The sequence below is a fragment of the Leucopleurus acutus genome (assembly GCF_964270905.1).
Source record: "Leucopleurus acutus genome assembly, chromosome: 9".
Taxonomy (NCBI): Eukaryota; Metazoa; Chordata; class Mammalia; order Artiodactyla; family Delphinidae; genus Leucopleurus; species Leucopleurus acutus.
In genome coordinates, this window is record NC_139144.1 from 94,536,793 (window position 1) to 94,553,928 (window position 17,136).

At 37.5% G+C, this 17,136-nt stretch overlaps 1 protein-coding gene across 2 annotated transcripts in view; it reads left to right on the forward strand.

Moving 5' to 3' along the window:
• Positions 1–12,531, forward strand: part of UBN2 (ubinuclein 2) — a gene marked incomplete at its 3' end in the record, with an annotated part of 72,138 nt that extends 59,607 nt beyond the window's left edge. Inside the window, exons 15-17 of one of the 2 annotated variants that reach the window (XM_082846120.1) lie at positions 2,127–2,358; positions 2,791–2,880; positions 6,056–12,531. In XM_082846120.1, the coding sequence (XP_082702246.1) occupies positions 2,127–2,358; positions 2,791–2,880; positions 6,056–6,105 (372 nt within the window). Of the gene's footprint in view, positions 1–2,126; positions 2,359–2,790; positions 2,946–6,055 lie in introns of those variants that run through there. The other variant, XM_082846119.1, reaches the window with a different exon arrangement.
• Positions 12,532–17,136: the final 4,605 nt, after the last annotated feature.

Here is a 17,136-nt window from a genome sequence, read left to right on the forward strand (position 1 = left end):
CCATTAGCCTCCTCCAGAAAAGCATAGAAGAGTTCTCCTTATTAGCAGTGTTTCATGTTGCTCACTAGGGGGGCTCCACTTGGGGCACATGGCCTTGGAGTGTGTTCCCCATATTATCCTGAGACTAAAATAGAATTACGATTAAAAAGAAAGAACCCTTGTTAATTCTTAAATTGATGCTGGATCCTTTTTTTGCTTCAGAAGCACTGTTGTTTCTAACTTAGTAATTCTTTCCTAAATCACCCATTTTGTATATCATGGTGGGCACAGTAGAGGGGAAAGACCGGCAAGTAAGAAAAATCGTCAAGTCCAAGCGTAAAGTGATAAAGATTTGTACTTAAGTGTGGGAGGAAGTTGCGATTAAAAAAACAAAAAAAGTTACGTTGACTGCGAGCTCATCTTGTTCTTCATTTCATGATGCTTAAAAACTAAGGTTTCAAGCCAGAGTGGTGGCAAAGAATGAAACTACTGATCCTAGCGTTTAACATATACGAGAAGGAAGTGATTGTAGCAGGTGATGAGTTCAATTCTGGACATGCCAAGTTGGCGAGTGTTAGATATCCAAGTGGAATTCTTCACTAAACGGTTAGCTAAACAGGATTGAAACTGAGATGAGAGGTCAGAACTATAGGTATAAATCTGAGAGATAAATAAAGGAGATAAGGGAAGGCTATTGGAGAACTAGTGGAAAAACCAGAATAGAAAGCTTTGGGAGGATGTTCTTCATTTTTTTTGTTCAGCAGTGCTGTGGACCATTAAGTGTATAAATATATGATGTAATGTGGCATTTTTGCATGGGAAAATCACCTACCTTGTCCTCATACATTAACTAAGAAATAAAATGATTAGCCCTTAATTAATAATTTACTGGTAGAAATAATCAACATACAAAGTAAAACTGACCATAGCTAATGCTTATTATTGATTAACAAATATTCAGAGAATTCAGTTTTCTTGACCAAATTTAGAACTGTAAAGTTTTTTACCACAGAAATTTTGAGTTGATAAAATAAGGCTACAAAATTGCAGAAACTATAGTAGATAATGTCTGATACTGCGAAATTTTGATTATAATCTTTGTTGATAAGTACACATAAAGTCAAAATGGGAAAAAATTATTTAATTGCTTTATAGAAAAGTGTTCAAAGAATTAAATTAGCTTACTAGAGTATATTTAAGTAATTTGTCCATGAGAGCTCATGAGTGCTAGCGTATTTCTAAGCACAAACATGGCGTCACAGCCCAGGTCCGGGAGTGTCAAAACACTCTCTAATTTACCTTTTGCCTTGGGAGTCTAAGTTCAAAAAAGTAGTGGAATTGGAAACCTCCTTCAGGGGTTAACGAGAGGCTAGATAATGTGGAAAAAGGAGGCTGTCATTCAGCAAGTTTGATAATAAAAGGAAGATCCATAAGTCAGGTTTTTGCTAGGGGTTGGGGAAGAGCCAGGAATAACAGCGTGGTTGTAAAACAATGTAAGAGGACTCTATATTTGCGAAGGCAGAGGAAATACGGAAAAGGTGCAGTGCTTGACATTTGTCACAGAAAGTTCTGCATGGGTGGGATTCGTGGCATAGGTCAGGTGTTCAGCTTCTGACGAAGAGGCAGGTAAGGCTAATGGTGAGGAGGACACAGGATGGCTGTTATGATGAAAGTACAGGGTATCAAGTTGGGGGATCTGAGAGAGTAATAGTCTAGAACAACAGCTGCAGGTATTGTGTCGGAAAAGATTGTAAGGCAAACAGTAAAATTACAGAGCATTTTCAGAGACCAAGTTGAAATTATATGGAATAAAGTACCAGTGTCAGATCTAGGGGCTGAGAGCAAACATGGAAATCTAAGGTTAGAAATGAGTTGATTAAGAGAGTGAATGGGTGTTAATATAGGCATTGCAGTAACAGTTAAGAAATCTAAACTGGTGATGAAGAGCTGAGTAGAAGTATTTCCAAAGCCAGTATTGGTCACTCTTTGAAATGTAATTTATGCTTCAGTCTTCATTTCTGTCTCCCAAAGTTTCTGTTAGAGCAGATGTAAGACATAGTCTCGTGTCCATGAGGATATTAAGTAAAATAAATCAATTCAGGTTAAAGACTTGATTTCTTATGTATTTTGACCCCTGGTTTCTGCAGTCCACAGCAGGAGCATCATTATTGGCTAATGCCTCACCTCTGACTCTCATGACATCACCTTTGTCTGTAACAAATCAAAATGTGACTCCTTTTGGGATGCTGGGTGGCCTTGTTCCAGTGACCATGCCCTTCCAGTTTCCCTTGGAGCTACTTGGCTTTGGAACGGACACAGCTGGAGTGACAGCCACCTCGGGATCTACCTCAGCCGCTTTCCACCATAGCCTAACTCAGAGTAAGTGTGGCTCTTTTATTTACTTGGCTACCTAGTTTGATAGAACAGGAAACTTCACAAATTTATACTAATTGAGAGTAGTCCAGTTGGAGTTAGTGAAAATTATAGAATTTTTAAAAAAGAAATGCAGTTTATTTCATCTATATATATAAAATAAGTCAAATTACTGGACTCTGAAATTTTTTTATAGTTTGTAAGTGAACTGTCTATTCCACATTTCTATCTTAATGAAATTTATAAGAGGGAGTCAGATTTGCTGGGTTATTTGCATACACATTTATATTTATACATGTAAATATTTTTTAATGTATGTGCTCTAGTTTAAGAAGTCAAGGTCTGTGCTTGCATTAGATAAACTATTTTCATTTTTTATCTAAGAGGGCTCAAATCTTAGTTTTAAGAAGATTACTGACAAGTCTGTTTTCCTCTCAGATTTACTAAAGGGTTTACAGCCAGGAGCTCAGCATGCAGCAACACTTTCCCACTCACCTCTGCCTACACATTTACAGCAAACATTTAATGGTAAGAAAGCCACCTGTTTCTTCCTCTCTTTATTATTTATACAAATTTACAAATATATATTTTAAGTCTTTTCTGAAAACCATGTGAGGGAACGACAAAGATTGGAAAAACTAATTTTCATGTGACTGAATCCTTATTGGCAACAAACACCTTACAGAAAGGAAATAGGTAAAGGAGATCTTTTATTACATGTGCAGAGAGCCTTTTTGAAGATGTTTGTTATATGGAAATGATGACAAAGAATAGAATTCATAGGACAGTGTACAAAAGTCATGTCCGGTAATTAATCATAGTTGACCTTTATTGAAAGCTTACTAAGTGGACAGTCTTGTGACTACTTACATGTATTAGCTAATTTAACCCTTACAACAAACCTGTGAATGAGATAACAGTCCCCATTTTACAGATCAGGAAACTGAATCAGAGGTAAGCAACTTGCCCAAGATGATAGGGTAGTTAAGTGTTTAATCTGAGATACAAACCCAGGAAGTCTGACTCCATGGCCTGTATTCTTAACTATTAAACTTCTCTGCCTCTTAGCTGTGATTAAATTAACGTGATTTTAAACTGTACACGTTATATATTTGCAGCCCAACTAGATCGCTCTGAAATCTGAAATTGGATAGTGGACACTGGACACAACACTGGCCTCCAGATTCTTGCTCTCACCAGCAGTTGACCCCCATAGAACGCTGATACTGTTCTGAAGGCCATTTTCAGGATCTGTGAGCCGCTCAGCTGCTCTCTTAGGAAGGTTGACTGGGGCCTCACTATTCTTTTTGGCCACTGCATTTAAAATTATTGTTGAACAAGTTTACAGTTGACCACAATGTGGAAATGGGAGCTTTAGAACAATCTTGAGGCAATAGGTTGTAATTAATCCTCTAAAGCACCTAAGTGGCAAGCTGCCCCAGACTCTCCCTTGAGAGAATGAATACAAAACCACAGTTGTGCAAATGGGGGACCACAAAGTAGGCACAAGTGTCAACAGTCCTGATCTTCCTGGGCTTCTTGATTAGGTTTAAGTGCTTAAGGAAAATTGCCCTGTGACTAAGGCAGTTCCACCCTGGGTATTGATGACAGCTTGGTAGGATGAGTCCGGCTTAGAGCTGTATGTTTGAGGGCAGACCGGTAGAAACCTGCAAGGAATTAGACACCTGGGATTCTTGTGGTTCAACATGACCCCAATAGTCCAAGTGTAGGTACATTATCTTGTTTTCTGGCCAGCACCACTGTTCCAGAGGGAGAAAGGAAATAAGACTGTCGGTATTTTCCAAGTAATTGAAATTTAAAAGTTTATAATTTTTCATTGTAAAAACATTTTGAAGTATGAGACACTAAATTTGAGAATCAGGCTGGGATTTTTGAATTCTAGGACTGCCGCTTTGAGCAAGTCTAACTTGTTTGACCTTCACTTCCCTTGCTTGTAAACTGAGGACAACAAGATGTTTTTAATAGGCTTCTTATGAGAATTTAACAAAAATATTTATTTAGGGCTTCCCTGGTGGCGCAGGGGTTGAGAGTCCGCCTGCCGATGCAGGGGACACGGGTTCGTGCCCCGGTCCGGGAAGATCCCACATGCCGCGGAGCGGCTGGGCCCGTGAGCCACGGCCGCTGAGCCTGCACGTCCGGAGCCTGTGCTCCGCAACGGGAGAGGCCACAGCAGTGAGAGGCCCGCGTACCGCAAAAAAAAAAAAAAAAAATTAAAGCTTCTAGCATGGTACCTGGTGCATAGTAAGAGCTCAGTTAATGTTAATTTTCTGACCTTATCTAAAGACTGGGGTCAGTAAACTTTTTCTATAAAGCTGCAAATAGTAAATAATTTAGGCTTTGTAGTCCACATAGTCTATCACAACTACTCCACGCTGCCATTGCAGTAGGAAAACAGTCATAGACAATATGTAGCATGAGTGTGGCTGGGTTCCAATAAAACTTTATTCATAAAAAGAGGTGGCAGACCATATTTGGCCCACAGGCCATAGTTGCCAAACCCTGGTCTAAAGAATTTCACAGTCCAGTTAATATGAGTATTTTATTTTGGTAATTAACCAAAGCTTCTTTGAGCAAAATCCCACTCTGCCATTTTATGAATTTAATTATGCCTCAAGTCAAATCATTTCTGTCTACAAATGCAAGGGTATAATACCACATTATAAATGGAAAAGTGAGTTCCTTAGATGTTGTCACCAAGTTCATTTTAATAATATTCTGTTTATACAGCTTTTGAAATTGTCTTGTTTCATTGATACATCTTTTCTTCAGTGGAGGCAGTTTTTTTGTTTTGCTTATGTTTCACCCGAGTGATTTAGGTTTCACACGAGTGGACTTAGCATTGTGACTTTTGTGGTCTCCTCCAGCCTTAGGATTGTTACTGAATGCAATAATTTGTTCCTTTACACCTGTGTATTTCTGCCCTTTGTGCCTCCCTCTTTTTCTCTCAGGCCTGGTGGGGGCTTAATTTTCCTTGCTAAGGCAATGAATGATCTATTAGAGATTTTCTCTATATTCTCTTGTCTCTAGAGGTCACTGGGCCTTACTCATGTCCAGTTTAACTTGAGTGATCAGCATTTTCCCAGTAAAAGTTACATAGCCATATGTAAAACTAAGAAACCATTGTTCCCAGTAGCAAACTTTCCTGCCTTTTACAACTTTTGCCAGGTTAGGACTAAAACAAAGACTCAGCTGGAGTTTTCACTACCAGTGTGGTCCAGTCATTTACATAAATAATTGAGAGTTATTAAATGCTGTGTCATGGCAGGAAATTTAATCTCACTTGCAAGAAAATGAAATTGACCTTGTCTTCTAAAGGAATCAAAAAATGTGTTAGGTCCCTTGAAGGAGAGGGATTATGTCTTTTATGTTTCTTTATAATCCTCACAGCATTTGACACAATTGACAGTGAGGGAGATAATATAAATACTTGTTGAAATAGTATTTGTAGGACACTGAAAACCAATTAAACCAGTCATTTGAGATAAGAGGATCATTCTTGTTGAGTTTTTATCTCCTTTATGTTCTCAACCTCTATACTGCTATATAACACGTAAGGTACTAAAGTTTATCTTTTTAGCAATGTCATCATCCACGTGAAAATTAAAAGTTAATTGTTCTTTTTGCTTTGTTTTTATTTTTTATTACATGCCGACCCATACTAATTAAACATCTCTTTTCTCAGATGGAGGCCAAAGTAAAGGGGACACTAAATTACCACGGAAATCTCAGTGACTTCCAGCAAGCAAGGGAGATGACACACTTGGCTGGCTGATGGAATCTACCTGATGGAAAAGTACTCATGTGGTCATAGGGCTGCTGTTCTGTCGATGTTTACATTCTCTCGTCCCAAGCACTGTGGTGAGGAGGAAAAAGAAAAGAAAACATTACTTGAGTAAAGCCAGGTGCAGGAGGAAGAAATGCTTTCGTGCAAAGTTAGTGACCTTTGGTCTCTTCTAAAGAAAGACAAAGTTACCATATTAACTGACTTGAAAGAGACTCAGTTGTCAAACCCACAGAAATACAAATTTGATTTTTCCCGGGGGAGGAAGAAGGAAATTGAGGATTTGGGTAAACTCCATCCATCCTGGGGGTTGGATCTGAACACGTGTAGACATAATTGCATAATAAAAGACAATATATCTGAAATTAGGCCAGTTTGTCAGGAGTAATGATCATGTCTGGGTGGACTGTGCAGCAAATTTGCCACAAAAACAGTTAATGACCCTGTGTCTGATACAGACAGTAGCTGAGTATAAATCATGTACCCTCAACAATCCTGAACAAACTTGAATCTCCTCCAGTGTGTAGCAACTCGTATGTAAGTCAGTGGACTAAAGATGCTTCAGGAAAGTCATTTTAGCACAGTGATATATATTACATTTTTAAGTCAAAAAATTGAGCCCGTTGCTCTTAACAGACAAAACTTAGATGTTCCCTTTTTGTAAAAGGGTCAATTACATCTTCCATTCAGAAGCAGGTACTTAACTCTCTTCTTCAGGTGATTTGTGCATCTGGTATTGACTGGTTAATTCTTATTTCCATTCTTGATGTTAAAACGTGACTGTGTTCACATTTTCCTCTTGAGAAATGGGGATCTTTGATATAGGGCTGTGGCTTTGGTCCACTTAGCCTTTGCAGGCCTGCCAGTATGAACTTTAAGTTTCCCCCAACATCACCTCAGGTTCACAACGTCTTCTGTTCTTTTAGCTAGTGGTATTTCAGGTGATTATTAACTATTGATATAAACAGGTATAAGTGTGCATTACAATGCTTCTTCATTGGTCATTCAAATGGCATATATGTATTTTTTTTTGAATTTTGAAGATGGTATTTTAAAGGGAAGAATTAAATTAGGATCATTATGTGTACAGGGGATTATTTTTATAACACTCATAGTGTATTTTTACTCCCTATATCCAGTGTAGTGAAATTGATTTGGAGCATTTGGGATTTTAAAGCTTTACTAATATTTACTCAGAGTATTGATATGTGAGTAAACCTGCATATAATAAGACTCCGTTATTACAGCTTCCTCATGCAAATAGCATATTCAACAAAGGACGTTAAGGGAGATTTTTTTTTTTTTTTTTTTTTTTTTTTTGCAGTATGTGGGCCTCTCACCGTTGTGGCCCCTCCCGTTGCGGAGCACAGGCTCCTGACGCGGAGGCTCAACGGCCATGGCTCACGGGCCCAGCCGCTCCGCGGCATGTGGGACCCTCCCGGACCGGGGCACGAACCCGTGTCCCCTGCATCGGCAGGCGGACTCTCAACCACTGCACCACGAGGGAAACCCCAAGGGAGAAATTTATGGTTATGTTTGGATACATTTTGTTTGGGTTTTTTTTCACCTCATCACTGTTCTAGTCTCTCTGTTTTCTTCCTATTTAGGCTTCTGAATGTTTTCAGACTGTACTCAAGAATAGTGTAAGCTTGATCCATTAACAATAACAGACTAACCTAAAAAAACCAGCATCAGATTGGTAGTAGCAAGATTCCTTGCATATGTTTTCATTACAAATCATCCTGTTACATTTACTCAGATAAGGGTATTAACCAGGCCCTTTTTTTACTTTCATGAGCAGAAGTTCCAAATAGCTTTAGGACTGTGAATAAATTAGCACAGATCTCTTTAGATCTGTAAGCCTATATTTTGACTTCAGAGTCACATTGGCTTGGTTATAGCAAAAAAAAAAAAAAAGTTAATAACTGAAAACTTTAGTTCTAAGAACTTGTTACAGTAAGAGGAAAGGATTATTTCAAAGGAATCATTGATATAATTACTTGCCTCTAAGAATTTAGTTTACCGGTAAAGCAAATAAGAATGTTGTATCAACCCTGGTGGATATTTTGGAAGGATATTGGGATGGTGCAGATAGGTTTGACTTGAATTGAGTATGTTTGATTAAAGTTTGTTTGGTTTTTTAACTAGGGAAACGTATCCAATTCTTGAGTTGTTCCAGTGTAGCATACCTCTTGCTTTTATTTAATTTAGAAAAAAGAAGTCTTGCTATTCTATTGGAACTTTCCTTTGGGAAGCTGCCTTTGTTCTACTTCCCGTACCAGGAGAGAAGTCAGAATGCACACTAATCTCTCTTCCTGAGGACAGTTGTGCATGTATTCATCTGCATGTGTATATCTGTACACATATATTTATCTGTACATAAGTTCATTGGGACTTTCGGTTAAGGAGTAACTTTAATTTCTTAAATCCATGAACTGAATCACGCCATGTGAAGATCCCTGATGACTCTGTCCTCATTAGAGAAGAACAGGATTATCAGTTCTTCCCCAGTATCGTTTATAACTAACCGGTAAAAATAACTGAAGGCCCTTGGCTCTGTGGAGTTCTCATACGTGGAGATTCTGTTCTTTTCTCTTCGGTCTTGATTCTGCGTCACTGCACCACATTTTCACTACCTTAATCCACTCCAATCAAGACTACCCTTTTCTGTTGTACAAGTGAAACCAACTTCCTTATATTTCTTAAAAAGTATGATCAAAGAGTTACTACATGTAAATACCTCTTTCTTTTCTAGGCCATAACATTGAAAATGGTGTCCATACTGTACAGTCACCTATTTTTACAGTTTGTCTTACTAAAATCATACATACAAATCGGTTATTTTTTAGCACAGAGGCTTGTGACTCATATTCTATTTTTGCACTTGAAAGTCAAATTATGTTATTTTTTAAAATGATGAGTAATTTGGAAAGGATATAGAGCAATGTGTATTTCTGAAGAGCATTAGCAACACCCCGATGTAAAAGTAATCAGCACACAATTATGTCCCATTTCAGCGGGATTTCTTGATTCAGGAAAAGTAAGCTGTTTTCAACTGTCTTGTATTTTAAATTGCCTTCACTGATGTATAAGCTGTTACTGTACATACAAGTTAATCCTCAGTATTCACGAGCAATAATGAATGGTCAGCAGAGTTGTCTCCAGAGATAGCAGTGCTGAGCCTCCGTTGGAGACTGAGCAAAGTGTCAAGCTCATTCAGAGCCTCCACAATAGATGTAAGCAATAATTTAGTTATAAGTCGATTATAATTCTTTCTCATATGCTTCTGAGATCAGTGGGTAAAAGAAATCATGATTTTAAAGCAGCCTGAAGAAATTAAGTTTGGGGGAAAGAAGTGAGGTTAATCTGAAGTCACAAAATCTTGATATTGAGGGAATCAGAGGATTGTGTTAGTACATTCTTTTATGCCTACCACCCCTTTGATGGATGCTGTTAGCCCAAATTACATTTTTTAATATCAGAGAAGCTGAATAGAGTTTATCATATCACCCAGGTAGGAGGAAGAACCGGGCACACACATGTTTGAATGCTGTGGGTTTGACACCTGTTTGAAAACAACTTATCTGAAAAGATTTTTAACCCAGGATTTTTTTTTTCCCAAAGCAGATCTAAATTGTTTACTACCCAGGTTTGGAAAGGGCAGACACCTCTAATCTTTCTCCTCTCGTTGCCCTCTACCACACCCCTTTCCACCTCTACTTGGTTCAAGACATTTTCTGAAATGGAATTCTACTGTTATTCAAACTGCCATTGATTATGAGAACGCTGTGTCCCTTGGGATCATCTCTTAGCACTCCAGTTATCTATCAGATTTGCTGCTACATTTGTAAAATGAACTTTGCCTGTAATGGTCAACTTTAATCTAATTTACAGTTCTTTACTTTTAGGAGGTTTTGTCATATAATTTGACCCATGTATAGAATTAGGATACTTTATTTTAGGGGTGTACCATAAAAGCACACTGGTCCCTGTATTCTTTTTATCATCATTTAGGTTTTGAATTTTTGTTTGGTTTTTTTGTTCGTTGATGTTTGTTTTGTCTTGTTTTAAATTAGAAGAGTGAGAGAAATCTGTAATCAGGCCAAAATTGAGAACTTGCCCCATGCTTCAGCACTGTAGTTTCTGCTGACCTTATGTTCTCAAAAGGGCACTTTTACTTTCTATTGTGCATGTATGATTGGTTTTTTGTTTGTTTTTGTTTTTAGGGGGCTTTTGTTTTTGTAATAATGATGTGGAAGAAAAATGCAGTAGTAGGTAAATGACTGATTACAAACATGTTAAACAATTTTATTTTATAAAATTTAAGGGGAAGGGTTTAACTCTGTAGATCGTTTCTTAGCTCTGGTAAAATGGCTTATATTACTCCTCTAAAACATACTCAGTTCAGGCCTTTGTCTTTGTTAAGTGCCTTTTTTTTCTTTCTTTTTTCCCTTCTTTTGAAACTGTTCTCAGATATCCTAAAGTACAGGCTAATACGTCAGGGGATTCAGGAGGAAGAATCTCAAAACTTGCCAAGATCATGTCATGCTGTAATATTCTTCCTTTTCCTTATATGAATATGGATATATGTGTAAGATACATACATACATGCATACATATATATATATCTGTATATATATGTATACATATGTAATATATATACAAAACTAGTAGCTGCTGTACCATTGCATCCTTTCTAAGCACTCCCCTATTAATGCTTGCAAAACTGCCTTGTTTATTCCATTGCTTTTAGTCAATTCAAATGGATAGATTGGGAAATTGTCTTTTCACAAGATACTATTTTCCCCCTTTGAATATCTGTTTGTAGAAGTCAACAGCGACAACAACTATAACTATATATATATATATATATAGATATATATATAGATATAGATATATAGATATAGAGCTAAATAAAATAAGTCAGTTGTCACAAGTAAAATAAATTTAGTGGACTCATTGACTATTCCTGGATGTAATCCACTACTCTGTGCCCTTCAAACTTGGCGTGCATAATACTAGAGAAAGCATTGGAATAACAAGAATCTTAGAGTCTTTCTGGGTCAAGTTGATAAGGTACACAACGGCAGGCAAGACTAAAGACATGGGAGAGCTAGAGTTAGAACCATGGTATTGTTTCTGAGTTTTGAAGGAAGTTAGCAACTTTGTCAATACTAAAAATGCATCATGTATTCTTCTGGGAAATAATTTTTGAAGAATTCATATAGCTGCATATCTGTCAAAAGGTTAATAAACTTAGAAGTAGAAAGACTTCAGATTCTGAGGAAAAACACTCATATAACCCATAGCATTCTTGAGAGAGCTTCAGTTTTCTTATTTGCCAAATAATTACATTTGGCTTAATACGATTTAATGGTCATTTATGTTTCTCCCTTGAGCAAAATAACATAATATTCGATAGCTAATATTCATCAGTTTCTTGTTGAAAACAGATGTGACATGTTAAGGGAGACTAAATTGAACCAATCCTCAAAGCCCAGTACAGATATATCTAATAAATGCCCCCTTTTAACTACATTTTAACTGAGGAGACTGGTGGCCAAAAAGGAGAAAGCAGAGGCTCCTGGTGGTGTTACCTGATAGCAAGACTGTTATCAGGTGGCCTCAGTTCAGTCATGTTACTCTTGAATTACTGTGTTTAGGGGGAATATCATTTAACCTTTGTGCCTCAGATTACCCATTAGAAAATTGGGTATAATAATATTCACCTACCTCCCAGGGATATCAGAGACTTTTTCAAAAATATTTTGAGTTTTTCTAAAATGTCCTATATAATTAAAAAAGTATTATCATTTTCCTGCAGAGGCTAAAAAATGTTTCCCTATGATGGGTATAAAAAAGTACCATATGATTTTTAAGTTTAAAAAAAATCACTGGAATTCTAATTTAGATACATATTTGTTATTTAAACATATTATATTTGTGGTTGGATAAAATGCTTAGTTTCAGGTTAATAAGTGGGGAGGGGGTAAATAACACTAAGTTTCTTAATTATAAGTAGATTTTTTTTAGCCATTTATGGTATTATTACACGTGTGATCTTTGCCAAGGTTGTGGAGCTGAAGCTAGCTAAAGCTTGGACGATTGGTTATTGGAGTTGATTAATGATCCCAAACATTTTATCTGCCTCACTTTGCCATATTCTCAGTCTGATTTCCTTATATTACTCGTTTAGTGATGGATAGCTAAACTTTTAACTTTCTAAGAATGAATGGGAGTCTCCTCCTCCTTGTAAATCGAGATTGTGTACTCTTGCTGTAACTGTAGGTTTATCCAGCTTTGCACTGAAGGGGCAAGCACTACATACAGTCAGCTGGGTGTACTTTTAGCCAGTCTACCTTTGTAATTTATGCTTCTTCAACCGTGAAAGAGTTGGAGCCATCAACTGCTCAGGTGGTAGGAAAATGGGAGAGGGGGGAGGCAGGATTCTTTTCCTATAGCTGGGGAGGGGGTGGGGAGGGCGGGGGTAGAAGGAAACATGTTTTGCTCAACTCCAAAGAGGAAAGGAAGGTCATCTTATCCTACCCTCCACTGGGTATATCAAGCAGTAATACATAGAATTTTCCTTTTATCATTGGAAACAACAACAACAGGAAAAAATGGATGCCGCCTCTCTGAGCTAATTGCTTAGCAACATTTGTTAGGGGGTGTGTGTAGATTTAAATTGTAGCACATATTCAGGGTCAGGAAAGAGAATGTAGGGGGATGAGGAACAAATTATCCAGTGTAAGTGAGTCAGCAGAAAGCGCCAGGCCCAAGCAGACAAAGCGTCTGGGTTAATTCCCAGAACTGGCTGAGGCCCATTTAATCTCTAGTGATAGGATGTTTTTCCTTAAAAGTCACTTTTTGGTTTTTTTGTTGCTTTTTCCAGATAAAGCCTTAGTTAGTAGCCTCTAAATATCAACTATGCAGATAAACACACAAATTTTCCACACTTTTTCTTTTTTCCATTCTTTAAATAACAGATGTTAATTAAGACTTCTACCCAAAGAAATAAGGCATAAAGGTTTTGTTGAATGTGTGTTTGTTCCTCTAGGGAAAATTAATGGAAACATAAAAATAGAGATATTTTGTGTGTTCATCTATCCTAAAATGTGAACTTTATATTCAAAAACTAAGTACAGATACTGGTGCAAACTGTAGTTAGAATCATGGAATGTCTTTGGGTTAAGATAAAACCATCCCAGTGTTCAGTTCTGAGAAAGTTTTAGATTCTGTGGCACAGTGTTCAGGTTTGTGGAACTAAACAGATGGTCAGACTATAATTAAAAAGCTTTGAATATTAATGTCAAATTCTTATTCTTTCTTCATTTTCTTTAGTCTTCATTCTTCTTTCCTCTAGTCTGAGCTCTTCAGTTAACCATTCCATCAACCAATTGCTACACTAGAATATAAGTTGCTAAGAGTCAGGGGAGGAAAGGTTAAACTGTCTTTCACCTCCTTTTCTCACTCACGTTGGCCATCTATGCTGTGTTCCCACTGAATTCAAAAGTAAAGACTATAGGCATTTCTAGGAGACTGTTTACATCCCAGCACAGACTCAGACAGGGACTGGTAAGATTTTAATCAGACTGCTTTTGAATAACTTAGTATTAAATTACATTTTTCTCAGATACTCCCAAAGTACCGTTTGCTTGAAAGTAACTATTTGTGATCTTTGTTTAATTTCCTCATACTGTAATACTTCTTTTTTCCAGCCTTTCTTACATATGTACATTTTAGATCGGGTTAGTACTTAAATTTTGGACACTTTTCCGAACTGTTACCCAAACAGGTCAAGAATACTTTTAAAAATCTCAGTAGTAAAATCAAAGGGGTCTACATGTCCAGAACTTAGAGTCATCACTGGTGACCTGAATTACTTTTCTCTTCTTTGCGTTAAAAATAGATTTCTCTACTATATAATGTAGTAGCAGCTACGTTGCATGGCTTCCTCAATACTTTTCAAGATTATTCAGAAGAGACACAGACCGTTTTTAGGCCTCTTATTTCACATAATACTCTGCCTTGCTTATTTTCATTACTTCCCCTGGAATAAACCTACTTTGCAAAGGTCTGAGTCAGAGAGGCCATATGAATCCTTAGTACCAATTTTATGTTCCTCAGAAAACTCTCTATACGTTATTTACTCCCATTTGCCAATAATAATATAATTCTATTTTAATCTAGTTTTAAAATATTTTGTAATAAAGCACTAATGGAAACCTAATTGAAATACAAACAAGATGATTATTACCTAAGATAACTTGGAGATACTTCTGTTTTTGAAGTTAACAGCTCCATCTACCCTCTAAGCACATTTAGGAGTCAGCAGTAACCAAGACCAGCCAAGTGGCATGTTTTTCTATGTGACAACCTGCCCTTTATTTGTCACATCTCAGCTATATTATATTTTCTGTCCTTGCGGCCATAAACTTCCCTCCTTTTTTTGCTTCTCTATTCTGTTTGCAGGGGTAGTGTGCTCTGTGCCCGCATATTGGGTTTTCTTTCCTGTACCTCTGAAATTACCAAGAATTACCCCAGTTTTGGCCAGAGGCATTAAAAGAGAAGTTATTCTCAGTTGATAAATGTATTACTGTTTTATATAGGTAGTCGGAAAGTTGACCAAGTTTGGCCAACTTTTAAAATCCTGGCTATGTTACATAGTTAATTACATATGCTTCTGAGATCTTCAGGTAAGCAAGGGGCCCTTTCACCAGCAGAGGTAGGTTTCCAACCTACACGTAGTTTCCTGGCCAGCCTCCAGAGAAAGGATTCAAGCTTTGGACTGTTCTTTTGTTGGCTGTCATTGAAAACTATATTATAGAATGTATCAAAAATACCGAACTGTTCCCAAGAAGAGTACGTAAATCCGGAGCTTGCCCTTGCTTGTTGCTCGCTAAACATTGTAAAGCTGAAAAGAGAAGGAGAGGAAGTCTCTGGCTGGTGAAAATTTTGTGCCCCAAGTAATGTGTTAATCAAAGTTATCTACCACGGTAACCAAGTGATGAGTGTTTTCTCTTTCATTACAAGCAAGAAAATTTATTTGCAGTTGTAAAACTTATTGTGGGACTGCAGGCCTATTTACTATAAATGATTGGAAATAAGGATTCTGATTTTTAGTCTGGGTTAAGCACATATTTCCAACCCTTGCGGTATGAATTTTCATAAAGGAAAGACACTTGTTTGGTAACAGAAGGAAAAACAGGACTTATTTATACAGTGAATGTTCACTCTGTAGAGGAGCTTCCCTCCAGTTACACATCATGTTCTTTCTTTAGCCGCCTCCACACTTGATATAGATGCCAACATGTTTTACGAGTCTTGAAGGAAGGAGCCTACATAATTGTTGCTCCTCCGGGTGAAAGGCCCTGGTTACTGTACTGCATTTGTTTATAGGGAGGTGTGTTTTTGCTAACTTGAAGGGATATACTGTATTTTAAATAAGTGTGTGACTTAATATTTTGGGATTTTTTTTCCTCCTTTAAAACTGGACCTGAACACAGCTTTGAGTTGATATTTGTAATAATCTCAGGACCTGAAAGATTGTAGCATTTAGTGTGTCTTAAAAATTATGTACTGTACCAGCCATGGATTTTTGTAAATATACCTGTCTCCCTTTTTTGTATTATTTTAGTAAAAAAAATAATAATAAATTTAAATACAATGGGGTGGTGACGACATGTGGACGGGTGTGGGTATGTATGTGTGTGTGTTTGTATAAGGCTCTTTTGAGATGAACTGGTGCTTGTTTAATTTCCGGCTCTAATGAGAGCAGGAATATGGACAAACTGCTGCTACTGAACCCTGCACTGAGCCTAGCTGTTTCCATTGCATTTCCTAGTGATTGACCAGGAAATGACTAAGTTAAATTCTTCTTCCCACTGCCATCTTGCCTTTGAATTCTCAGTTCTACACACTTTTTGAACTTCAGTGGTAAATCTTTCCAAACTTTGGGTGGTTTGCTGGTCTGTAGTTTTTAAAGAGCTCTTGTCACTATTTTCTAAGAAGAAAGAAAGGTAAATTTTTTTAACCAAAAAAAAAATCACATTTCATAAAATCCTGATGAATTTTGGACATGTGAGAGGACTTGAACATTCCTAAATGTGGATCTGTGAATTTAGTAAATTGACCCCATTGATATACTCTTTCAGTGCAGGGATTTCTTTTTTTTTTCTTTTCGTAACAGCCTTGCTCATATTCCAGGTGTAGCTAAGCAAACCCCTGTTTTAAAGCAGGAGCCTTATTTGATTCAGTGTAGATGTTTTCCTGTCTATCCTTTGTGACAGGGCCTTTTACATGAGTGTTTTTTCTTTTTGTATGTGTTATGTGTTTGTTGTATTAAATAAAGAGGAATGTACATATTATTCTTGTGTCTGTTGTATCATTGGACTAACTTGGATTTTAATATCTCATTCTTTCAGTGGTGGTTGAGTATCTCTTGCCTGTTTCACACTGTGCTCGGTGCTGTGGGATACAGAAGTAAGGGCATAGTCCCCACCCTCCATATATTTACAGTTTGCAACCACATGAGAAGTTAAAAGACAACAGATCAAAATTTATCACAAAGGTGTGGTCCATGGCCATCTGACATTTGAGTTCAGAGCAGGGGAGAGATTGGATTGGAAAGATCTGGGGAGAATTGTCAAGTTGATGGCATTTGAACTGGGCCTCCAAGAATAAGTGGGATTTGGCTGGGAAGGAGGAAAAGGGAGCATCCTGAGCGGAGTCAGGAACAAGCAGGAAGGAGGCCAGGCTGGTATGAGGTAGACACGGGGGTGAGTAGGAGAAGCCAGACTGTGGGAGTCTGGAATGCAGGCTTACCAGGTTCTTCCTTCAGGTTATAGGGTGTGTGTGTGTGTGAGTGTGCCTCCAGGATCAAGGCTTGCAGTTGTAGATACAGGAATTAGTTGCATAGGTGAGCATCTTTTAGCCTCGTGGAGGACTTCTTTAGGAAAAATATTGTTAAGAGAAAAAATTTA